Below are 25,315 nucleotides of genomic sequence, written 5' to 3' on the forward strand. Positions count from 1 at the left end.
CTTGGGGGTTTGCGTGTGACTGTGGAGCTGACAGCTGCTGCTGGCCCCAGCGCCATGACTCTGGAAGGGGCGGAGCCTTGGGAAAGGGGCAGGGCCAAGGGCAGTTGGCCCTTAGTGTCGCCCAGAGCGTGGTCGTGGGTCCCCCGGAGCTCTCAGAAGCTGCTCAGAGCAGTGGAGTGATGCTCCTGTGACCTTTCAAAGGGGCCTGGAGCTCCCATACTGGGGCCCCTGTGCAGTTGCCCGCTTGCCTTGCTCTCTTCTCCTGTCGGCCATGGGCATGGGCAGAACGCTGCAGGCAGGGGTCTGCAGGTGGCTCTGCCAGTCGAAGGCTTGGCGTGCAGCTGAGAGCCAAGTTTGCATAGGGACACCCAGCTGCAGCACTCATGGGAGAGACGTGCCTCCAGGTGTTCTGGCCAGCAGCAATCAGCCCAGCCCAGCCCCAGCCCTCACGCATCCCCGTCCCTCCCCTGCTCCAGCTGGAGGGTGGCCAGGGGACTGGGAGTGGGCAGGAGGCTTTAGTTGTTCTTCACTTGCCCATTGGGATGAGTACATGTCCACGTGGGCTGCAAGAGCAGTGAGTGAGCCTGTGATCCAGCGGGAGCAGCCAGCCGCTGCAGCCCCTGCCCTCACTGCCTGCGGAGGGAGGCTGATGCTCCCTGAACGGCTGCGATTGGCAGGAAGGTGGGACACAGGCTTTTTGATACTGCAAAGAGATGAACTGGTGTATTTGCAGCTCTGCCACCCAGGGGCCTGTGGTACAGCAGCCAAAAGCCTGCCCAGGGCCCGGATTCTGGGGCGGGGGCCTCCTAAAGCAGCTGGAAAGAATTCAGAGAGTAGAACACAGCAGGGAGTGTGCAGAGGGCAAACACCGAGTTTCCAATTTCAGGCATGCTTAGAGAAGGGACCCCTGTGGTTATCCAGCCTGAGCTTCAGCAGGCCAGAGCTCTGCCCCAGAATGAGGCCTCGAGCAGAGCTTTAACAGCCAATCTGGGCCTACAAGGGGCCAGGGATGGAGCATCCACCATGACTCTTGGCCGCTGGACGGTTACTCTCACATCTAAACTTTACACCTAATTGCCAGTCTGAATTGGGCTCACATCAGCTCCCAGCATTGGCTCCTGTTTTCCCTTTCACTGCTCATTTGAAGAGCCCATGAGAAGATACTTGGTCCTTGCATAGTTGACTTGTGAACAATCATCTAGTCACCTGAAACCCAGCAGTACCAAGACAGCAGTGTGATGTCTGCTCCACAGCCTTCAGTAAGAGCCGCTCAGCTTTTAGTTCATGCACTAGAGCGCCGGTGCCCAGCCTCTCCCATATGGGGACCCATCTGGACAATTCAGGGAGACTTGGCGACTCAAGGCCTAAAAAAGAGCCACCACGTCTTAACCACCATGTAAAAGAGGCAGTGAGAGATAAAAAGGCAGCTTTTAAAAAGTGGAAGTCAAATCCTAGTGATCAAAATAGACAGGAACATAAACAGTGCCAAATTAAATGTAAAAATGTAATAAGAAAAGCCAAAAAAGATTTTAAGGAACAGTTAGCCATAAATTCAAAAAACAATAGTAAAATGTTTTTAAGTACATTAGAAGCAGGAAGCCTGCTCAAAAAGCAGTGGGGCCCCTGGACGATAGAGACATAAAAGGAGCAATCAAGGAAGATAATGCCATTGTGGAAAAACTAAATGATTTCTTTGCTTCAGTCTTCACGGCTGAGGATGTTAGAGAGATTCCCAAATCTGAGCCGTCCTTTATGGGTGACAAATCTGAGGAGCTGTCCCAGATTGAAGTGTCATTAGAGGAGGTTTTGGAACTAATTGATAAGCGAAACAGTCACAAGTCTCCAGGACCGGATGGTATTCACCCAAGGGTTCTGAAGAACTCAAATGTGAAATTGCAGAGCTATTAACGGTGGTTTGTAACCTATCCTTTAAATCAGCTTTGGTACCCAATGATTGGAAGACAGCTAATATAACACCAATATTTAAAAAGGGCTCTGAAGGAGACCCTAGCAATTATAGACGGGTAAGTCTAACGTCAGTACCGGGCAAATTAGTAGAAACAATAGTAAAGAATAAAATTGTTAGACATGTAGAGGAACATGATTTGTTGAGCAAAAGTCAACATGGTTTCTGTAAAGGGAAGTTGTGTCTCACTAATCTATTAGAGTTCTCTGAAGGGGTTAACAAGCATGTGGACGGGGGGATCCAGTAGGCATAGTATACTTAGAGGTCCAGAAAGCCTTTGACACAGTCCCTCACCAAAGGCTCTTATGTAAATTAGGTGGACATGGGATAGGAGGAAAGATCCTTTCATGGATTGGAAACTGGTTAAAAGAGAGGAAACAAAGGGTAGGAATAAATGGTAAATTTTCACAATGGAAGGGGGTAACTAGTGGTGTTCCCCAAGGGTCAGTCCTGGGACCAATCTTGTTCAACTTATTCATCACTGGTCTAGAGAAAGGGGTAAGCAGTGAGGTGGCAAAGTTTGCAGATGACACCAAACTGTTGAGGATAGTCAAAACCAAAGCAGACGTGAAGAACTTCAAAAAATCTCAGCAGAGTGAGTGATTGGGCAGCAAATGGCAAATGAAATTTAATGTGGGTAAGTGTAAGGTAATGCACATTGGGAAAAATAACCCCAATTATACATACAATATAATGGGGCCAAATTTAGTTACCACAGATCAGGAAAGGGATCTTGGAATTATAGTGGATAGTTCTCTGAAAACATCCACACAGCATGCAGCAGCAGTCAGTAAAGCAAATAGGATGTTAGGCATAATTAAAAAAGGGATAGAAAATCAGACGAAGAATATCTTACTTCCCCTATATAAAACTATGGTACACCCACATCTTGAGTACTGTGTGCAGATGTGGTCTCCTCACCTCAAAAAAGATATATTGGCATTAGAAAAGGTTCAGAAAAGGACAACTAAAATGGTTAAGGGTTTGGAACGGGTCTCATATGAGGAGAGGCTAGAGAGACTGGGACTTTTCAGTCTAGAAAAGTGGAGACTGAGGGGCGATATGATAGAGGTATATAAAATCTATATATATTTTTGGTGTGAAGAAAGTGAATACAAAAAAGTTATTTACTTGTTCCCATAATATAAGAACTAGAGGACACCAAATGAAATTAATGGGTAGCAGGTTCAAAACTAATAAAAGAAAGTTTTTCTTCACACAGCGCACAGTCAACCTGTGGAAGTCCTTGCCAGAGGACGCTGTGAAGGCCAGGACTCTAACAGAGTTTAAAAAAGAGCTCGATAAATATTTGGAGGTTAGGTCCATAGATGGCTATTAGCAAGGGGTAAGGTATGGTGACTAGCCTTTTGTTGAAGGCGGGAGATGGATGGCAGGAGACAAATTGGTTGATCATTGTCTTCGGTTCACCTCCTCTGGGGCACCAGGCATTGGCTACTGTCGGCAGACAGGATGCTGGGCTAGATGGACCTTTGGTCTGACCCAGTATGGCCATTCTTATGTTCTTAAAAGTGGGGCGGGGGTGTGTGCTGTAGCTTAGTTCATTTTGCACCTGAGGCAAGAGCATAAAATTGTGCCCCGTCATGTTTGTATATTCATAGTTGTGATTTCATAGAAAAAGGGGAAATACATTAATAATTAATAATAATAATAGTAATACTGCATTTATTATAGTTGTTGTATTATTATGGTTGATCTGAGTCATGGTGGTGGAAAGATCTTCACCCCAAACCACTCTCCCCTCCTCCCCCAGCTTAAACCCCACTCTCAGAGGCTGGGGAGTCACACTCAGGGGCTGGGAGAGTTGGGGGCGGGGGGGGGGGTCACACTTGGGCTGGAGGGAGATACAAACAAAAAAATAAAAACTGACGAATCGGCTACATAGAACAGAAGTAGGGGGTGAAAATTACTTACTGCAAGAGTCCAAGTGGCTTGCCTGGGATAACTACAATATCAAAGTGGAGAAGCGTTTTTTGTAATGCGTAATTGCTTCTCTATTGACAGAGAGCTGCTGGATGTGGCAGTGTTAAGGAGCTGCAAATGGCTTCTTGAAGAGCCACGTGCAGCTCTGAGCTGCTGGAGACCCTTAACAAATCTAATTGTGACCCATGTTTGGGTCCTGACCCACAGTTTGGGAATCCCTGCGCTAGAGGCACATGACTTTAGCCCCTGGGGTTGCAGGTTCAGTCCCAGCTGCTGACAACCAAGGTCAGTTGGCTTTACACACCCATTAAGCTTCTCTTTGTTAAGCTAAATAGACTGGGCTCTTTATGTCCCTCATGGCGAGGCAGATGTTCTCATCCTTTAACCATCCTTGCGGTTCTTTTCTGATGCCTCCCTGATTTATCACCATCCGTCTGGAACTGTGGGCACCAGGATGCAGGATTCCAGCTGTGGTTGCACCAGTGCCAAATATAGAGGTAAAGTAACCTTTCTACTGTCCCTGGAAAGTGCCCTATGTACACATTAGCTCTTTTGGCCCCAGTGGCAGCTCACTTTAAGTTAATTGCCCACCATAGCTCCCAAATCTTTTTCTGAGTCCCTGCTTCCCAGCTAGAGTCCCCCAGCCTGAACATGCAGCCTGCACTCTTTCTTCCCCGAGGGGTACATTTAGCCAAATTAAAACACACATTATTCACCTGTGCCCAGTTTTCCACGTGATCCCAATTGTGCTGACTCTGTGACCTGTCCTCCTCCTCATTTTGTTATCTGCAGCCGTCTCAGGGATGATCTTCTGTTCTCTTCCAACACGACAAAACAGCAGAAATGTTGCAGTGTTAAAAACGAGCAGAATGATTTATTCGGTGATGAGCTTCTGTGGGACAGTGGGTCTGTCCCACCAAAGCTCATTGCCGAATACATCGTTCAGTTAGTCTATAAAGCGCTACATTTCTGCTGCTTTGTTGTGTTGGAGTGCAGACTAACACGGCCACCTCTCTGTTCCTGTTCTCTTCCAAGTCACTGATAAGAATACTGAATAGTGCCTGGCCACAAACAAGTCCTGGCCGTGTCCCACTGCGCACACACCTACTCTGTAATGATTCCCTGGTTACAGTTACTGTTGGAGACCTGGCAGGTAATGAAGGTTTAATGCCCTTTGATGTGCGCTGTGGTTATTGTATATTCTTCTAGTTTTTACACAAAACATTTTGTGGTGCCAAGTCAGACTCCTTGGCTATAGTGTAAACATAGACTGTTGGTATTAGTAGCTTCACTACCCCACTTGTAATCTCATCAAAAAATATATCAAAGTAGTTTGACAGGATCTCCTTTCTGTCACGCTGTGCCATTGCATTACTAACGATTCTTCACTAATTGGGTCTTGTATCACTCACTGGGCCTCTGTTTTGTCTGGGATCAATATCAGGCTAACGAGCCTGCGCTTACCTGAGGCATCCTGGTCATCCTTTTGAAAAATTGGTACAAGGGCAGTTTGCTCATCAAATCTTCTGGCCATCTCTACTGTCCAAATCTTATTGGAAACCACGAGTGACTCTTGGATGCTGTTAGCTGGATTGGCTGCCTTTAAAACCTCGGACTTCAGTAGATTCTGTTTAGCAGAGACACTGATGGACTGGAAGGAATGCTCATCCCACCACGTGATGCGACTGCATCTTGTTTTGAGTCTGCCCCTTCTGTTCACGTGATCTTTTTCAATCAGCGGTGGTAACCCTGTGCTAGAAGTCCACTGAAGTCCCTCCTGGTGAACTATCCCACAAAGCTCAAGTAACACCGACTGGAGTGAATTGGTGCCTGTGAATGCTGTTCCACTCCCTCTCGTTCGGAACCGAGGGTTCTAGCCTTGGGCTCTGGGCAATTCAAGAATTTCTTGTCTTCATGTTCTTTATTTCCTTCATTAATTTGCTGTGGAAAAGCACCTTGGGGGAGTAGTTTGAAGAGGGTGAAGACAGGCCTGGCAGGCAGAGCTTGTTAGGTCCATTGAAGCACCAGCACAAGGCTGAGAGGGGAATTGAGGTGGAGGGGAAGTAACAGTGGAAAGCCCATTCAAATCATCAGTGGCTGGTGCTGTAGCAGAAGAGGCTTTGCAGCTCATTCCTCTGGCTGGCTGCCGCTTTCCCAGGAGGCTGTGCCCTTATAGGAAGTTCTTTCTCAGCATGCCTGGGGCTGACTCTTTACATTTGATACAGCCAATCAGCTTTAGCTGAGGGATTTGGGTCATGGCAGCTGCACCTCTTTCCAGGCTGCGCTGTTTCTGGACGTCGGCTTGTCTCTTGCTCCTGGGGAGAGAGGTGGCCGGAGCTAAGCCTGTCTGCTGTGTCTCATGGATTGGCCCGTGTGATGCTCAGGCTGGGAGCTGTGACGGGGAAGAGGACTCAGCAGCAGCTGTGGCAGGACAGCAGGAGACAGCCAGGGAGAGGAGCAGGGATGCTAGCCCCACACAGCAAGTGCTGCATAGTGCATTAGTTAGCTAGGAACCAACGGCAGTGCTGGGTCTGGGACGCCATTCCCTTGGCAGTGGTTTAGGACATGCTAAATCCCCAGTGGACCCTGCTATTGTTGGTTTTACAGCCTGTGTAAATGGCTGATGTGCAGAACGTGGCTCTGAGTGAGCAGCTCTGGCAGCCCTCTGATAGGCTTGGTTGGGCTGTGCCTGTGCCCGTCAGCTCTCCTGCAGCTAGGATCCAGCGGTGTCTCAGCCAGCAACCCAAACAGGAGCCAGGACTTTGGTGGTACCCCCTGGAGCCAGGGAGGCAGCCAGTGCCTTACTGCTAGTTAACAGCACTACTGAGATGGCACTTAATGGCTTGAGCGCTGAACCGGGCACGACGCTTCCAGCCAATAGTCTCTCTCATTCTTTCCCATCCACGTGTGGCATATGCAGATGTGTACCACCAGCTCTGCTAATCGACGGGGGGCCACTGGACTCTCTCTGGAGCGGCTGCCCACATGCTCAGCTTTCAGGGAACTCCGCTCCCTGCCGCAAAGCACTTCCAGCCTCCCAAGAACTGATGCTGGAGTCACGGGGCTGGTGAGTGGGCCTGCAGCCTGCTGCGCTGGGCAGCATCACGGCTGTGCTCCCAGCCCTGAGAGTGAGGACAGACAAGTTGTGGTCTGGGCAGTGCTGGCAGGACCAGCTTCAACCAGGGCAGCATTTCCATGGAGCGTGCCGTCCCTCTGTGTAGTGCGAGCTCTGAGCAGCCTATCGGCTTGCCGGAGCTGGTTGTGTGGCACGTGAAGGGTGAGACTGGGATTGTGCTGGGTATGGTGACCTCACTCAAGTGAGCGCCAGTCCAAGGGGAAGGGATCCCCTTTTGCTCCAGGGGTACCACCAAAGTCCATTTGCTGCAAGAGGCAGCAGGCCTCGGGCAGGAGGCGCTGACATGACCTAGTTCAGCCAGGCACACTGGATTTCTGCCTCCTCACCAATCAGCAGAATTCGCAAACGTGCCCCTCCCGCAGTCCTTTGTCTGAGTGCAAGCGGGTGAGAATGAGGCACACCCCTTTGGCACCAAGGCTGCCTACCCTGGCCCAAGCGACAGGGCTTGTGGACTTGATGCACACCCTCCCCACTGCCCTATTGTGGAAGGCAGCTGGCAATGAGCTGGCTGTCATGTCACTGGGCAGTGGCACCATGACCTCACTTTGGCACTAGTAGTGGGTTAAGTCCGACTCAGGGCTGGCACTTAATTCCCCTGCAAAGAGCCTCTTCTGGATGTCCTTAGCAGTTGTCTGCCCTGGGCCAAACCCCCTTGGAATGCCTCGAGTCCAGTCATTAAAAGAAAAGATTTCCAGAAGTCGTTCCTCTGTAATTATAGGGCCTGCAGTCAGAGGCTGGCACTAGACCGAAGGAAGCGGCACGCTGGGCTCCTGCAGCTGTGGGAAGCAGCGTGGTGCATTACAGAGCCGGCATCCTGCCAGTGCCAGGAGAGTTTTTAGGCTTCTAAAAATGCTGTGCCCAGAGCCACAAAGATATTTAGCCTCCCACCATCCAGGGCTGGCAATGGTTCCTAGAAGCCGTCCCCCCTTGGAGGCGTGGGCCTTCATTTTTAAGCCAGCTTCACACTGCTCCAAGGTCTTGGCTCCGCTAGAGGGCTGGCCCCAGGCCTTGGCCTGGTTCCTGAAGGCAGCAGGGTGAAAGGAGCTAATTTTTCACAGCTACTGCCTGTGCGCAACCTGCCCCGCCCACCTCAGGGCAGCGGGAGGGGTGCGCTAGGCCAGTCCTGGCAAGAAGCGTAAGGGGGTGGGGGGGGTGTGTGTGAAGTGTGAGGGCCTGTGGGCGATGCGGGAATCAGGGCAGGGGTGCGGGAGGGGCTCAGGACAGAGGTGTGTGCATGGGCAGGAGTCAGGAAACGGCTGGGGAGGGGCCGGAGCCAGGGAATGCACTTGTGGGGGTTGGGTGCTCAGGGAAGGGGTGGCAGTGGGGGGGGGGCAGCGCTGAGGGTGGGAGCGCAGGCCCCATGCTGCCCAGCTAGTGGCTGCCCCCCCCCCCCGCCCCCAACATGTGGCTGGGCTGCATCCCATGCTGCCATCACTGCCCTCTGCTCCCCCTCCCACTGGCCCAGGTGCTGGTGGAGGCTCCAGTACCCGGGGGCTGGGCAGGGCGGTGGTGGGGGTGGGTGGGTAGCAGAGCCAATCTTTAGCCTGGACCCAGAAGCTCAGCTCCCCATGCTGCTCCTGAGCCTCCTGCACCTTGGCCCTGAACTTGGCCGCTGGGCCATGGGCTACGCCAAAGTCCTGGGCCAGGCAGGCCAGCAGCTCCATCTGTCAGGGACCTAGCGGAGCACAGGAACGCCATGCTGTGGCGCTCAGCCAGCAGCAGCGCCAGCTCTCAAGTCTAGGAGCAGGGGCACACAGTGGCTCAGTGCCTGGGCCAACAAGGGGTGTGCAGGGTTCCATCCCTATGGAAACTCCTAGGCTGCTTGGTGGGCCCAGTGCTGCCGGAGCAGGCGTGGTACAAGCAGGAAAGGGCCCAGCTGGGTGCCCTCAGCCAGGGGCTCTGCTCCCATGGTATGGGGAGCAGGCAGGTTTATGCTTGGCAGGCTGCCATTCCTGGTTCAGGGCGCTCATCATTTTCCCCCATTTCTCAGTACAACTCATGGAGCAGGTCACTGTATTTTATGCAGGGTCTCTGGCCTACAGAGCTGGCAGGCTAATGAATGTTCCTGGTGGCAGAACAATGTCTCGTGAGCTGTTTTCCCTGACTCCCTCCATGACGTAAGTATTCTAGGCCTCAGCGCTGGTGCAAAATGCTCATAGTGTCACAGTACAAATGCTGCCCTAGCTCTCCCTGTAGTGAGCTTCTGCTCTATGTCGTCAGAGGCTGGCCACTTTCCTTCTGGTCAAGGCGATGAGGAAACACTGTCCTCTACTGGTACAGAACCACCAGCCTGTGAGCCTTGGCGCTGCCTGAATAATTAACACGAAGCTCTGGCAGTATTTTTGTGGATGGGGGGTGGGGGTGGGGCTGGGGGGAAAGCCACAGCATGACCTGGCTCACGCATCATGGGAGGGGGGGTGGTTTCAATGCTCAGCTTTAAGTCCAAACCAAGGCAACAACACGGGGCTGAAACATCAGATTTGAGCCCCACATTGCAGAACTCTCCTGCGATTGCCAGCAGCACGAGAGGAACAGCTGCTACACAAGCCTCCCCATGGTATTTGTCACGTTCAGTGTGTTCACAAGAGTGACACTCACCAATTCACTGCCACCTGGGATGATATACGGCCCCTCCTTGCTTAGGGCAGGCTTGAGTGGTGAAACCTAGACGAGGTTATGAAGACCAGGCCTTTAAGAGGGTTCAAAAAAGAGCTAGATCAATTCATGGAGGTTAGCACCATTGATGGCTATTAGCCAGGATGGGCAGGAATGGTGTCCCCAGGCTCGGTTTCTCAAGGTGGAAATGGACAACAGGAGAGAGGATCACTTGATTACCCCTTCTGTTCATTCCCTCTGGGGCATCTGGCATTGGCCAGTGTCAGACGACAGGATCCTGGGCTATAAGAATCTTTGGTCTGACCCTATATGGTTGTTATGTTCCTAACCCCCTTCCTCAGCCCCAATCAGCCACTTCCCCCCCCTTCTTACAAAGCAAGCGGTAAAGTGGCTGTTAGTCCCAGGTGGGGTTTTGCTTTCTTAGTCCTTCACAGCAAAGGGAAGGGGCTTGAAATCAACAAACTTCTACGCAGAAAGGCTGGGGTCCCAGGCAGGGCACTAGCTCAGCCTGCTGGAGGGCTTGGCTCACTAACGGTGCAGTGGCAGGGCCCTATCACAATGGACCTGATACATACCCAAGAGAGTCAGCTTGAGCTGGTTCACCACAGACCTGTGCTACTGCAAGGAAGTATATTGGCTAGCCCTCACTCAAATTATGTTAAGCATTTATGGCCTCCAAATGGTACAAGCGTCCCATGGTAACAAGCCTGTTTAACTTCTCCTGGAATGGGAAAATACTCTTACCACATCAGCAAGGGACTGAGTGGGGGGCAAGCCTTGACACTGACTTGGCCATTGCAGCCGCCTGGCAATGGACAGCCTTGGAAACGAACATTCTAGTTTTTACATGGGAGCAGCTGAAATCCACAAGCTCTGCCTAGTGAGAACAGGGCACAGTCAACAAGAGTGATGACCTTACAGAGGCTCTGACTTGACTGCTGCAGCTACATCTTGGCCTTCAGAGCTTTACAGCTACACCATTTTCCATCTCTGTTTCAGGAGAAATAGGGCACTTCACAAGGAACTTCTGGGACCAGGACTGGCACTCGGTGGCCTCCCCCTATTAAAGTTACCCTGTGTGAACTGAGGTTATTTCAGTCTTGTTCCCTGCTTCACTTTAGTTGCAGCAGCGTTTGTACTTGACGTGTTCTGTGGAGAACGAAAGGCAGCACATGCAGCAATTGCAATGACGCTTGCTTGGCTATCACAATGCCACCAGCTCTGAGAGGAAATGGTTATGCTGTCTGACAAGACACCCGAGCAATGACTTCCTAGGCTCTTCACCACAGACAAGGGAAAGTGTAATTGACCAACATCCCTTTCCATTCACCCAGGTTTAAAGTAGTGCTTATGCAGGGCTCCTTTATTTCCACACCACCTGGCACCAAGATGCTTCTGTTACTGGAGCGTTAAGACAATCACCACCTTACAAAAATGCACTCCTGGACCCTAGGCGTGGAATGGGTCTGCTTGAGCTGAGCCAATGCCCTCATGTTTAACAGGGAGTCCTGCAGCCCACAGCTGCACTTCCACAGAAGGGTTAAAAGTTACACCTGACCGGCTTGCTGGCTGCCCTGCATCCTGTCACTGAGCATGGTAGGGGTGCAAAGGAGCTACCTGCCCCTCTCAAAGGCTAGCTGGAAGGACGTGAGTAACATGGACGAGCTCTTTAAAGTCACGATTAACTTGCCCGTATCTTGCAGACTCCCTGCCCAGATGGAATTTATACAGTGGTAGCCTCTAGTGCCCTTGATCAGTGGGGGCTCTATTGTCCTGGGCACTGCACAGGTGCACTAATTGGCCCAGAGAGCTTTGTGCTAATTGGCACCATGGCACCGCTAGGATCTGGGCACCCAATGGCTCCAGAGCAGTTTTGCTCATCTCACCAACTCAGCTGTATTCTTCTTGGCTCTCGGTATTAAAAATGACCCGAAGTCAGATTTACAAACCAAACCATTTAATCATCTCTTGGAAGTAAACAGTAGAGGAGGCCGACCTCAGATCTCATGAGCACCAGGCTGGGCAGGTAAATTCATGCTGTGCAGGGCCCTCCAAGCAGAGAGCAGGAGTGACAGCAGGAAGGCAAGCAGCAACAGGCTCACACACACAGGTTAGTGGTTTGCCACACTACATGGCAGGAACCCCACAGAGCCTACAGACCTGTATCAGGAGAGCAGGAGACAGTGAAACACCTTGGGAAACAAGGTTTTACTGGCAGATGACGACAAATGCTGCACTTGACCTTCGCTTGCTCCTTCCGCCCCCGGTACTCCAATACACTGAGGACTGACCTGACAGGGGCCTTCTGCCCAGTTGTAAGACTACTTGCTCCTTACTGTAACTGCTGTTTGCATGGACCAATCCCCCCCAACCCCCATCTATCCAGCCAGATGTCAGGGCAGTGGCAGCTGATCTGAAAGTGCCTCCCCACACAGGCAAGAACAGAGAACTCTCATCACTTTAACAAGTGAAAAGAACCTCCTAGCAGCAGAGATTTAGTTTACAAGATTTTAATTTACAAATAAAAAACTACACTTTTCATTTTTTCTCTTTTTTCTCCTCTTTCTTGCCATCACTCTTTTCTTTATCTTTCTCCTTCTCATCTTTTCTCTCCTTTTTGCTTTCCTCCTTCTCCTGACCTTCCTTCTTCTCTGCATCCCTGTTGGCAATCTTATTGTTGATGAGGTTATGTAGGGCAACCACAGACCGGATAAGAGACGCCAAGTAGACCACCACCATCTGGTCATTGGTTTTCAGGTAAAAGGCTTTGACAAACTCTTGTAGGTTGACATCTGGCAGCAGGTTGAAGACATCCTGAAGCTGGTAGATGATCTGGTGATTGATGGGTAGTTTGCCCATGGCCACTTTCTCTAGGTAGCTCCTGATATCCAGAAGCTTGGAGTTCAGTCCCTTCAACCCATGGACCTGGTTTGTGATGCGCTGGGACAGAGTGCCCACCGTTGTGTCTTTAATATCTCTAAAATACCCAAAACAGGAGAGAGAAGCTTCAATATTGCTTTACATACATTATTTCTGAGCTAGAAAGATCTATATAAGGCCACTTTAAATAGTAGATGAAGTAAAATTTATAAAAACCTTTCACTGAAAGGATTCAGAAAAAAACTAATTTACACTAAGTAACATGCAACAAGGCCCTGGTATCATATCCCTGGGCAAGGAGCTAGTGCCACCAACTGTTAGATGGTGGAAGTGAGCTGCCACCCCACCCTTGATGAAAAGTTTTTCATTAAAATAAAACTTTTACCGTAACAAGTGCTCAACACCAACTTCTTCTGCTTCCTCTGCTCCAATTTCACTGGTTACATGTTCAAAGGTCTTGGAGGTTGGAGTTCCATCCTTTATTGGGGTATACAAATGGGAATTGACAAGGTTAGAAATAGAGAACAGATGATGACAGGCTTGGCAGCGTAACCTCAAGTGAGCTAGTTTTAGGCAATGAACAGTAGAACTGCTCCAGTGAAATTTCAAAGCAAAGAAGATTTATTGGATCCTGGATTTGTTACAAGCCCAAAACACTTCATCCAGCGCTCTGATGTGATGAGTAAGTGGGACATGCATGATAAGAATAGGGTTCAGAACAGCCAGTGAGGAAAACCTATCAAAACAGGACAGGAGAGCTCCACACAGATATGGTGAAAACAAGTTTGTAAAGGAGGCCTGAAATACTTGGAGTTTTACATAGGGAGACTAAGAACCTGATATTCTTAATGTGAATCTAGACGACTGGCTAGACATGCAATTGGAAGTCAGGAAGGAGGTCATAGCTACAATTATCCAATCATTTCTATTGCACACCAGTTAAAGTGAGGCAGGCGTCACTACCCACAGAAATGCTAGAGATGCATGAGGGGATGGTACCACGATACATTGTAGCTCCTTCCACCACTTCATCTGTAGCATAGGGTGAGGCTCAATAGCTTCCAGGCAGTCTATTTGCAGAGCTACATACTGGAGTGTTGGGATATATCCAGTGTCATGATGATTATTTTACTTGAAGACGGGCCCTAGACAGACTTACATTCATTTTGGTTGTACCGTGCTCCATGCCTGGTGGGGACCGACAGCTGTAAGAACAAAATTCCACAAAACCCGGGGGAAAAAACCCCATATACGTCAGAGCGGGAGAACCTGGGGACAACTGTCTCTCTCCACCATGAGCCTCACACAGACAGCAAATGCACCAGGTTTTCAGGGTTTTTTTTTCCTTTTTTTTAAATATTTCTGGATTCTAATTCTAAAACCATCAAAATTAAATCTGGATGAAAAGCCCACACTGATTGTAGCGCATACACTGACAGATAAGTGACTAACAGAGTAAAGCCAGGCTTGTGTAGCTACGACTAAGCTGTGATTACTCAAGAGTATTGCTGCAACAAACTGAAATGTATCAATTGCATCATAAATGCACGTCCATTCTGCTGCTATTTTCACGGGTTTGGAAGAGCATAATGAATCTGTACAGCTAGCTGAAATTGCAAGAAACTGCAGAGCTCCTTGGTTTAAGTAGGGAACAACTGCTTTTCTGAAGTGCTGGAAGATGGATAATTTTGCTTTAAATAAGCTGAAATTTAGTCAGGGGGTTCAAACAATGATTTAGCAAGTTTAGCCTGAAAAACTTAAAAACCCTAGTTAGCAGATGAAACCCTATTTCTCTACTGAACTGAAAAAGACAAATTGATGTACCGGAAAGGGTATCCTAAGGGACAAGGCAACATGCTTTATCTGTTTCTTAAAGCAACCCTTTTCCAGATAATCCTGCAATAGTCTGAAAACGAAAATACTGAAACACTAAACACTCACATCATGAACTTCTTCAACTGAAATATAGGCTTCGGTTGGCAGTCCCAGGTCCTTTGGCTTTACATCAATAATTACCAACACCTGGTGGAGAAAAAAAATCTTAGACAAAACCCACTCAAGAGCTAGAGGCAGGCCCCAAGAAGCTCCATAAACAATTTTAAGTGCATTACTTACAGAATTAGGACAGTATCTTTTCATTAATTCATTGATGGCAATGTCATTCTTGTGCAGCTTGGGGCCTGTGTGGTACCAGCCAACAATTCTTTCCCTAGCTGGAAAAACAAAAACAATTATTAGAATTGTCATTCTAGGGGCGTGACACTCCTAAAGACAGGAGGATAGTTTACACAGAGGAGTATGAGAGCTTGAATCCATGTACTGCCTTATGCTCGGCTGTGCCCAAAATTCCCAGAGGACATCAGTCCAATTCTCACTTCTGCTTTGCAGACACAGTAAAGGCTACATGTTTTGAGAAATTTGTTTGTTGCTGCACTTTACAGTCCTTCAGCTCAGACTTGTGCTACTGAAAGGCAGCTGAGGAATGGAAAATGAGATGGTGATGGCTAAGGTCAGATGAAGTTGACATATTTTGTTTTAAAATTTACTGGCAAATTGCTTCACAGGAAGGAATTTCCTAAGAAACAGTTTTTGTGCCCAGACACTTCACCAACAGGTGCACGCAAGAAAGCATTTTATCACTGAGTAGCACAGGGGAGCATCTGTGCCTCACCCCAAACAACTAAAACTACCTTAGCAAATACTCGCGCAGGAGAACCTTTAACAAGTAAGATGCATCTTGGGTCATCTAACTGAGGCTTGGGAAAACACTTCATACAAAACAACTTTAAATAATCAACAGGGCAGTAGTCACACCAGCAACAGGCTGTAGCTGACTTCAGCATCCTTACAACAGAGAGGCAAAGCAAACATCCTCAAGGCACCACGGGTCCAAATCTTCTTGGATTTTTTTTTTAAATTAGTGTCAATGCTTTGATCTGCAGACTGGAAATCAAAGGCGTTCAAAGCACAAGGTTTAATGTCCTATGTTGCTCCACTTCCTGAAACAGGCAAACTGCCAGACTCTGCTCTAGTCAGTATTTGTGAGGCTTTGCTCTTACTAGGATGCCAGTCTCCCAGGGTCAGTTTAGTGGATCTACTAAAGACTCACTAAATCAAATCACTGATGACAGGCCTGCTGATGCTGGTTTTCCACCGGCTCTAGAAAGGTAAGGGGAATTGACAGGAGAAAGAGAAGATTAAGTGGAGACAGCAGGAATTCGGCTTAAGTTTCATAGCTGGAGTTGCACAGAATAGTTTGACATTGCCTCCTAGTGTAGACCTGACCTGAGTGGTCTCAAAGGGTAGAACCCCAGAGAATTTATTGCAGTGTGTTCTACCCTGACAGTGACAAAGGCATGGAGCATGTTTGGAAAATATTTTACACCCCTTTTCTGTTCTGAATGCTTCCTGAGTCAGAGAAGGTTATGCAACATGGCACCCTAGAACAGACAGGCCTCAGGGATTTCTTGGCGACCAAAGGCAGCGAGTGTGGCCTTTCATGCCCCGTTGCACAAAAATTCAAAAGAGAAGAAGCTGTAAGATCTGCACTAACTTGAGACTCCAACACTAAAGGAATCATAAGAATATCAACAGTCTAAATAAGTGTTTTTCAAGGGCTGAGAATGTTCATAGAGGAATTACTGTAGCCTCTCCAGTTTCAGATCCCATAATCTTATACAGAAAAATGACACTTGGTTAACAAAAGCCAAATAAAAGGGAAAGGTTCATCACTTCACCTGGGTTTGTAATTCAGATATCTGCACCCATACGAGAGAAGTGGCGATCTGGCACAAGGGGTCACAGCAGCAGCATCTGAATTTCTGATAGCTCTGCAGTCCCACAAAATTGTCTCAGTCCTTGGAAGTACAGAGCTACCAGGAGACAGAGTGTGCCTTCCACTCACAACATGTACTTACCATTGACCTTCTTGAACATTCCATACATGTTCTCCAGATAATCATGGTCTAGAAACCACACAGAGTCATCTTTATCGTCTTCATCAAAAGGGACTGGGAATAAAACAAAGTTCATTCAAGTTCCAGTACGAAAACTTTCTCAGAAAAATCAGTGTTTTCTACAATAAGTTCTTACACGCAAATGGGAAAATATTTCTCAATTTTGGTTGAATACAACTATTCTGCTACATTACGCTGCAGATGTTGCTGTAAAACAAGAGTATCGTTAGCAGATGCCTTCAAAGTGGTCTTCTGACAGTTAATGAATTAGTCTTAGAATTAAGCCAGGGAAATACTTGATCCTTGTGTGAATAAGTAGCATCTGCAGTGACACTAGTTAGGTAACTTGATCCATGAATCCTCAAAGCACACGGTCATAAAACGATTACAATTCAGGAAGAAAACTTCCATCTCCAAGAATACTGCCCAATTACCATGACAGTTGCCCCTAAGCATTCAGCACTTGATTCTGCTGCAGGAGAGGCAGGGCAGGGCGGGACTTGATTCTTTCATAACATGTTTCCATGAAAACATGGACAGCACATCGTCATGAATTTATAAATGGGAAGAGAATTTGTGACGTGCCAGTATGATGCAAAATGACATGGTGATTTTCTGCCAGGTGCCTTAGTGGTAAACTGAATAGGGCACCCAAACTCACCTGCAAAACTGTTGGATACATCTAATATTTTCTTCTGCCAAGAGCCCAGCAACACACCAACGACTCGCTTCTGATTACCAACTTTTCCTATTCTAAACGGAAAAGACTGTCACAGTTTGCATGAAGGAATGCAAAATGTTTGATACTTGAAATAAAACGCCAACAATCTAAATGAATCCGTTTTGTCATGTGATTTTAAGTTAGAAGAGAACCAGCATGTGGTTCTGAGGGAGGGAGGTGGGAGAACACGGAATATGTTCCTTATCATCACTCAGTTAATTCATATCTAATGTGCACTCTAAATCCAGGCACTAACTTTGTCATTTATCCTCTGATGTGAAAAATTCACAAGATGTTTCCATGAAGCAAATGGATGGAGATTACTGTCATAAAATAGAGGACTACTATTGCATTTGTTCTTCTAATTAAGCTGTAAGAAGTAAACTTTCAACTTTGCTCACTGTCATCACTAATTTACTGTTACAATAGTAGGTCTTTCTCTGCTATTGCATGCTGTCTTGAAGATTTTTTTTGCATTAAGGTTGTGTCTACACATGCCCCTCTCATTTGGAAAGAGCATATTAATGAGGCAGATCAGAACAGGTTAATGAGGTGCTCACATGCATATTCAGCACCTCATTAGCATAACGTCAGCCAGTTGTGGTTTGAAAGTGCTGCTTTTGAAACACAGACTGGCTGTACAGATGTGGGTGCACTGAAATAAACCCCACACTCCAAAATTCCCTTATTCCCTTTTGTTTTAGGAATAAGGGAATTTCGAAGCGCCTGCGTCTATACAGCCAGTCTGTGTTTCCAAAGCAGCACTTTTGAACCATGACTGGCTGCCATTATGCTAATGAGGTGCTGAATATGCATGTCAGTGCCCCACTGACATGTTCCAAAGTGCCTCATTAACATGCCCCTTCTGAATGGGAAGGGCATGTGCTGACACTGCCTAAGAGTGCTTGTCAGTTGGTGCAATTAAGTTAATATTAGGTGAAATGAGCCCAAACTTCACTAGATGTTTAGATGACTGTAATCTATGCTCTGCCGAGTGAATGGCAGCTTTAAGGGTAGAAATCTGTTTAAATGAAAAATGCCAGACTTCAATATACAGAGAATACGCACATTACATTTAAAACCACTTTTGCCTAATAAAATGGTACTTACAACTCATTAACCAATTTCACAGTACGAGAATGTTACTTTATCTTTGGTTGAATTGTTCTTGCTTCAAGGGAAAGAAGAACCTGCCTGGGACTATCGTGTCCTTTAACGCAATCGTTGCTCCAACCTTCTAAAGCCGAGATGACATCCCATGACAAACCGTGCAACTCTCACCACATCGCAGCACTGCGAGCGTCTTACACCCCCGACCCAGATGAAATCACAACCCCAAAGCCACCGCTGCTGCAGTCCCTGCGCGCAGCTCCGCGCTCTGTACGTGGCAGCCGCCTTTGCTCACGCCAGGTAATTCCACTTCCTAGCGCTGGTTGCTTGTTTTTCTCTCTGTCTGGGGACTTGCGGGCGGAAACGTAGCAAGACCCGTCGCAGCGACTCTCGGGGCCGCGGCGGGCCGGCGGGAGCAGCAGCCCAGCCCGCCCCTCGGCGCCGGCAGGACGGAGCTGGGCGCTGCGGGCCCCACGTCCGCGCACAGCAGCCGGTGCCCGGGGCCTCCCCGGGCCGCGCAGCCCCAGCGGGGAGCTCCGAGGCGCCTAAACGCGCTCGGGAGTCGGGGCCCCGGGAGGGGAGAGGAGGGGAGCGCGCACGGGGCCGGGCCCGTGACTCAGCGGCCGGGCCTCACCTGTTGAAGTGATCCACCACGCTGAGCAGCACCAGCGGGTGAACCACCACCCGGTCCACGGCCAGCTCCGGCATCGCGCCTGCCTCGGCCCGGTCCGGCCCCGCCTCGGTACGATCCCGGCCCCGCACACCCGCACCAGGCCCGGCGCCTCAGCCGCCGCCGCCGCCTGCCAGCCCCGCCGCCGCTCCCAGCATGCACCGCGCGGGGGGCGGAGCCTCCCTGACACCATCTTGGAAAGGGCGAGAAGGAAGCGTGAAAGGCGCCATCTTGGAAAGGTCCCGGAAGGGGCTGCGGTAACGGCCGCGCTCGCCGAAGCAACATCGCCATCTTGGCAAGGTCTGGTGCAGGTAGGCACCGCCGCCATCTTGGGAGGGTCAGTTAGAGTCGGAAGGCCCGGGCCGGCAGGAAGTGCCTCGGCGCTGCCCGCGCTCGCGCACCACCCCACTCAGCCATTCACATTTCGGCCGGGGCTTGGGGGCGGCGCCCCCCGGAGGGCTGCTGCCAGTCACCCGTGCCGGGTGTAGGCACCGCCCGCCGCATAACGCCTCAGCAACCCCCGGCCCTCTGCGGTTCTAGCTGTGGCCTCCTGGGCTCCCCACGTGACCCTCCCTCCTGCGCCTGAGCCCCGCGCGTCCCTGCCCCTCCCCCCTCGCAGGGCTGGAATGCCGCGAGCAGCCGATTGGCTGTGTTCCAGCTCGGGGGCGGGGGCGAGAGGGGGAAATGGAGCACGGATCACGTGGTTTGCATGCTCCGGAAGTGCTGCTGTGGGGGGCGGGGGGGGGGAAGGGGGAAATGGAGCACGAATCACGTGGTTTGCATGCTCCGGAAGTGCTGCAGTGGGGGGGCGGGGGCACGCGGGAAGTGCAGGGCTCCAGCGCCCCAGTGAGCAAGGTGCGTGTAGGGGAGGGGGTAGCGGGGGCCCGGTGACTGCAGGTGGGGCCCCAGGGGACCTCCTGCGGCTCTCTTGGCACAGGTTGCTCATCACTGGCTTAGCCTGTGGGCCGTGGGCCTACTAAAGGAGCAATGCCCTGTGGTTTTTCACGGGAGTGCAGCTGTACCGGAGCTTTGCAGTCATTTTATGTTGCTCTACCTGAAATAAACTGACCGCAAGGCAACTGTGAATTCCTTTCTAGACTGCAAATTTCGTGGAGCAGAAACTCATACATTTTCCTTTATATTTCTACTTAACTGAGCAGTTGGCAGCTACTATGTTAATAAGCAGTAAGTGTTATGCACATTATACAAAACATTGGTGAGAACTCATCTGGAGTACGGGGCGCAGTTCTGGTCTCCCATTTTTAAGAAAGATGAATGCAAACTGGAAGGTGAGGAGACAGGCTACTCAGACGAACAGAAAAGGTACCTTTTGGGAGGAGATGAAAGGAACTTGTCCAGGGCTGGCCCAAGGTTTTTTGGTACTCTAGGTCAGGGATGAACAAAGTGGGGGTGGGGCTTCCTGGGGGGTGGGCATAAAATTTCATGGGCGCACAGCAGCATTGGCTGCTGTGTCTCAGGCTCATCCATCCTATTAAAAATGTTGAAATATGTTACTGTTTTTATGTCTATGTATTCACATTTATACACCAATTAATAAACGTGTTATATTCTACATAACTTATTTTCATTAAGGCTATAGCCACACTCGACAGCCATTTTCCCTACAAAACCTGGGCCACATCCACACTGCAAGCACATTCTGTCGACAGAAGTTTTTTCGGAAGATCTCTTCCAAGAAAAGCTTCTTTTGAAAGAGGCTTGCAGTGCAGACGTAGCCTTAGAAGTGGCGAGTATTACTGACTCAACTGTATAACTGGCCAATAGTGGGCTACTGAGAATGACTGAACCCCCAGACTTTGCCCCCAGGCAGCAAACCCAGATGGTGGTCTTTTGAAGCTATGCTGTGACACATTTTAACTGTATTTACATTTACAGCCATGCTCCACAATGTGAAAGAAATAATATAACTTGACCTCTGGTGTGGCAATGATGCACTGTTGTACAAGTATGATATTTGATAGTTTTGTTTATGAGAGAGAATATATTAATATATTTTTAAATAGAGTAAAAAAATCACATCTGTCTAATTTGGTGCCCCATAAAGCCTAGCACATTAAGTGACTGCCTCAGTCACCTATATGGTCGGGTTGGTCCTGAGCTTGACTCACTAACAAAGGCTGAGTGGAGATATGATTGCTCTTTATAAATACAACAGAGGGATAATTACCAGGGAGGGTAAGGAGATACTGCCTTTAAAGGTCAATGTTAGCACAAGAACAAATGGATATAAATTGGCCATCAACAAGTTTAGGCTTAAAATTGCATGGGGGTTCCCAGTCACCAGAGGAATGCACTTCTAGAACAGCCATCTAAGAAGACTAGCACGGGGTGGGGGTGGGGGGGGGGCAAAAAGTTATCTAGTTTAAAACTGAGTTTGGTAAGTACAAAGAGGGGATGTATGATGAGATTGTCTACAATGGCATATGGCTAATACATGACAGCTATCAGCAAATATTTCCAGTGGCTGGAAAATAGGGTCTTGGCTGGAGGTGAGGGGTAGGGAAAGTTACCACAGTGAATTCTTTCCCAGGCTGGTGGATCTTGTTTACATGCTAGGGTCTAACTGATTACCATATTTCCACTCACATTTAGGCAGCAAGGCAATGGGTTTTGTTTTTGTTTTGTTTTTTGCCTTCCTCTGCAGTGTGGGACACAGTTCAGCTGCTGCTTTGAAATACAGTAAGTGATGGCTTTAATGTAACTTGAAGTCTTTAAATCAACTTTTACAGTAACTGAGACATTATGGGCCTATTACAGAAGTGGGTGGGTTTGGTTCAGTGGCTTGCAATCTGCAGGAGGTCAGACTAGATGATTATGATGGCCTTTATGCCTGTGACTCTGAGAATCGACAGTATCTTTAGATCAGTAATATTAAAGCAGCTATAGAACCATTTCTATTAATACATCATCAGCCAACACAACTACAACCCAGGAGGGTGGTGAACCACTCCAATGGGTTGCCTAGGGAAGTGGTGGAATCTCCATCTATTGAGATGTCAGTTTTGGAGGCCAGGCTTGGCAAAATCCTGGCTGGAATGATTTAGTTGGATTTGGTCCTGCTTTCAAGCAGGGGTCTCTAGGAGTATGTCTACACTACAGTGCTATTCCAGAATAATTTACTCTGAAGTTATTATTTAAAAATATGCTATTCTGGAATAATGTGTCTATGATACAGGGAAGCTGCAAAATAAGCAAAACTTATTCCAAAATAGTGCATCTGCACACCAAAGAGCATATTTTGGATTAGAGCCCCTGGAAGCACAGCTGCTCTGAAATACTGTCTACACAGCAGTGTTATTTCAGAATATACTATTCTAGAATAGCTTATTTCAAAATAGCCCTTATTCCCTGGCTGCGTCTACATTAGCAAGTTCTTTTGCAAAATCAGGCCCTTTTTTGAAAGAACACGTGAAGTGTCCACGCACAAAATGTGCTCTTTTGATCTGAAGTTGAAGGAATGCAGCTCTTCTTCTGTAAGCCCTCTTCCGCTCCTGGATCAGGAAGAAGTGTGTGTAGACATTCCACAGGTCCTTTTTTCGAAAAAAGCAGTCCACATGGCACTGGATTTTTCAATCTCTGGCCTATTCTTTCAAAAGAGCAGGGGATGTGTGGATGCTTTCTGTAGAAAGAATAGATTGATCTTTTGATTTGTTTTTTTTTTGTGTGCGGACGTACAGTTTTGAAAGAAGATCTTCCGGAAGATCATCTTTGGAAAGATCGCTGTAGTGTAAACGCAGCTCCTGTCTACACAGCCCCTATTTCAAAATAGCTATTTAGGAATAGGCACTGTTCCTTGTAGAATGAGGTTTACCAAATTTGAAACGAGTTGTCTGCTATTTCAAAATTATTTTGAAATAGCAGTTGCATTGTGTAGACACTCACAAAGTTATTTCAGAATAGTGGTCCTTATTCTGAAATAACTTTGCTGTGTAGACACACCCTAGATGACCTCCTGAGGACTGCTCCAGCCCTAATTTTCTATGATTCTATGAGGGTGCGTCTACACTAGCCGGTTACTTCGAAGTAGCCAGCACAACGTTGAAATAGCATGTGCTGCATCTACACGCACCGTGCGCTGTTTCGACATTGAAATCGATGTTAGGCGGTGAGACGTTGAAATTCCTAGTCCTATCGGAAGATGGGAATAGTACCCTACTTCGACGTTCAACGTCAAAGTAGGGCGTGCGTAGACGATCCACATCTCGCTACCTTGAAATAGTGGGGTCCTCCATGGCGGCAATCAGCTGAGGGTTCAGACGTGCTGTCCAGCCCCTGTGGGGCTCTATGATCACTGCACGCAGTAGCCCTTAAAGCACCACAGACCCAGATTCCCTGTGGCAGGAAGCTGAGAGTGTGCAGGCAGCAGCACACGCATGTGGCAGCCCTGCACACCCTCCACAGACCCCAATCCCTCCAACCAGTGCCATGGCATCCAGCCAGCCCCCAGAGTTCCCCCAGGGGACCCAGGCACCCCCAGCAGCCAAACAGGGGGCCAAAAAAGCAGCAGGGACCACTCCTGGTCAGAGGCCAAGCTCTGAGACCTGCTGGGGCTCTTGAGTGAGGAGGAGGTGCTCCATGTGATGGGGAGCAAGCAGCGGAATGTGGAAGCATTTGTCCGACTGGCCGAGGGCCTGGCCACCCAGGGTCACCCTGCCTGCACTCTGGATCACGTCTGGAGCAAGGTGAAGGAGTTGCGGCAGGGTTACGCTCAGGCCTGGGACTTGGACAGCTGGTCTGGGGCCGCCCCACTGCTTGCCCCTATTACAGGGAGCTCAGGGTCATCCTGGGCCCCTGGCACACCTCGTTCTCCATTGGACACTGCAGCCAAGGACCCCAGCAGGCCTCGGAGCTGGAGTCTGGCCCAAAGGCCAGCCCCGCACACTGGGGCCCACCCGAGGAGCCACCCCTCGGAATGGCAGAGGAGGGGTCCAGCAGCGAGGAGGGAAGGCTCCTCATAGACCTCCCCTCCTGTAGCACCAGCCGGGCATCTGCCCACTGGGGTTCCCCCGACTGCGGCAGTGGATGGTCAGGTATGTACCTCACAGGGCACACACCCCTGGGCCATGGGACAGGGGCACCAGACATGACTGGGAGCCTCAGACACCCTCAGCAGACCCCAACCCACAACTGGCCAGCCACAGCCAGGTCCCAGGACGGCAGCATGGCCATCAGCGCCTGTCAGCACCCACACCCATGGACAGCACTGGGGCAGGGGGATCATGAAATGGGGACACCCAACAGGGATACCACACCCACCGACAGGGATGAGGGGAATGGGCCATGGGCCAGGTCACAGTACTAACAGCCTTGTCCGTCCCTCTCTACCTCTCCGCAGCTGCACCATCTGAGGCCCCAAGCAGCCAGGCACCCTCTGTGGTCCCTGAGAGCCTGCTGGAGGTCAGCCACCGCCAGCACCCGCGGACACCTCCAAGGCCAGCGGGATGGGCACGCCACTGCCGGACCCAGGGGATGGCCCCTGTGAACCCCCAGCTCCTGGCGGCTCTTTGATGGCAGGCGCAGGTGGCTGAGGAGAGGCTGTGGTTCAAACATGAGGCGTCCACCTGGCGCTGGGCAGCGTGGCAGGAGTCCATGGGCATATTTCGGGACATAGCCAGGTTGATTTGGGAGGCTCCTGCCCGGCTCCTGCCCTCTGGTGCTCCACCCAATGCCCCCCTGCTGCCCCACCTGCCTCGCCCCCATGTCACACTGCCTGCTGCCCCACCTGCCATACTACCTGCCAGTCCCCCAGGACCGGACCCCACTGCAGCTGAAGACCGGCTGGTGGAGGCCTCCCGGCTGTACCTGCTGGTCCTCCCAGCTGGCCATGCTGGGGACCGTGGACAAGGGGGGGCCACAACCCATACCCACCGGGGGTTGCGCCCCTCTACGCCCACCCCAGATTGATGGGCCAACAGCCAAGCCATCCGCTGGTCCCCCATTTGTATATAGTTGTCCCCCTTGAATATGGTTGTCCTCCTTTGTATATTGGTTCCAGTTTTTGTTGTGAACATAAGATAGTTTACCGGTTTTCAATATCCAGAGTTTATTTTCCAAAGAACCTGAGACGTGTGCTTGTTGGGGGGGATGGTGTGTGGGCGGTGTGCGGGCAGTGGGGGTGGTGTGTGTGGGGCCCTCCGGGGAAGGCCAGGGAGGTGCTCAGGGGTCTCCGTGATCAAAATTGGTCCTCAGGGCCTCACGGACCCGTACCTGGGGGATGTTCTGGAGGCCGACGTCCAGGAGGGCAAGGAGGTACCACCAGCAGCCCTTCAGGCGGCTGAAGGTCCTCTCCACCATGTGG

The 25,315-nt window shown here is 49.8% G+C and overlaps 1 protein-coding gene and 1 long non-coding RNA gene across 5 annotated transcripts; one reads left to right on the forward strand and one right to left on the reverse strand.

The window, feature by feature from the left end:
• Positions 1-11,594: 11,594 nt before the first annotated feature.
• Positions 11,595-19,204, reverse strand: PSMD7 (proteasome 26S subunit, non-ATPase 7). 2 transcript variants are annotated; one of them, XM_075009050.1, is made up of 7 exons: positions 18,961-19,204; positions 17,157-17,243; positions 16,457-16,549; positions 14,655-14,752; positions 14,481-14,561; positions 12,925-13,016; positions 11,595-12,636 (listed from the first exon to the last, which is right to left on the reverse strand). In XM_075009050.1, the coding sequence occupies exons 1-7, from the start codon at positions 19,187-19,189 to the stop codon at positions 12,198-12,200; spliced, it is 1,119 nt and encodes a 372-aa protein (XP_074865151.1). In that variant the 5' UTR covers positions 19,190-19,204; the 3' UTR covers positions 11,595-12,197. The 2 variants fall into 2 exon arrangements, with proteins under 2 accessions (XP_074865151.1, XP_074865152.1); XM_075009051.1 differs by having other exon boundaries at positions 17,157-17,248; positions 18,961-19,154.
• A 3-nt stretch (positions 19,205-19,207) lies between these two features.
• Positions 19,208-25,063, forward strand: LOC142020831 (uncharacterized). 3 transcript variants are annotated; one of them, XR_012647512.1, is made up of 3 exons: positions 19,208-19,307; positions 21,662-21,696; positions 24,353-25,063. It is a non-coding gene; the product is annotated as an uncharacterized LOC142020831 (long non-coding RNA). The 3 variants fall into 3 exon arrangements; XR_012647511.1 differs by lacking the exon at positions 19,208-19,307 and adding an exon at positions 19,879-20,181; XR_012647510.1 differs by lacking the exon at positions 19,208-19,307 and adding an exon at positions 20,192-20,319.
• Positions 25,064-25,315: the final 252 nt, after the last annotated feature.

This window comes from Carettochelys insculpta, chromosome 14, assembly GCF_033958435.1.
Source record: "Carettochelys insculpta isolate YL-2023 chromosome 14, ASM3395843v1, whole genome shotgun sequence".
Lineage (NCBI taxonomy): Eukaryota > Metazoa > Chordata > Testudines > Carettochelyidae > Carettochelys > Carettochelys insculpta.

Bases quoted from the DNA above. Each gene is read 5' to 3' on its own strand.
- PSMD7 (XM_075009050.1), bottom strand. From the start codon at position 19,189: ATGGTGTCAGGGAGGCTCCGCCCCCCGCGCGGTGCATGCTGGGAGCGG. The intron at 17,244-18,960 runs GTGAGGCCCGGC...CGTTTAGAATAG, and splicing joins GTGGTGGATCACTTCAACAG to GAAAAGTTGGTAATCAGAAG. The intron at 16,550-17,156 runs GTGAGTTTGGGT...TTTTATTCCCAG, and splicing joins TGTATCCAACAGTTTTGCAG to TCCCTTTTGATGAAGACGAT.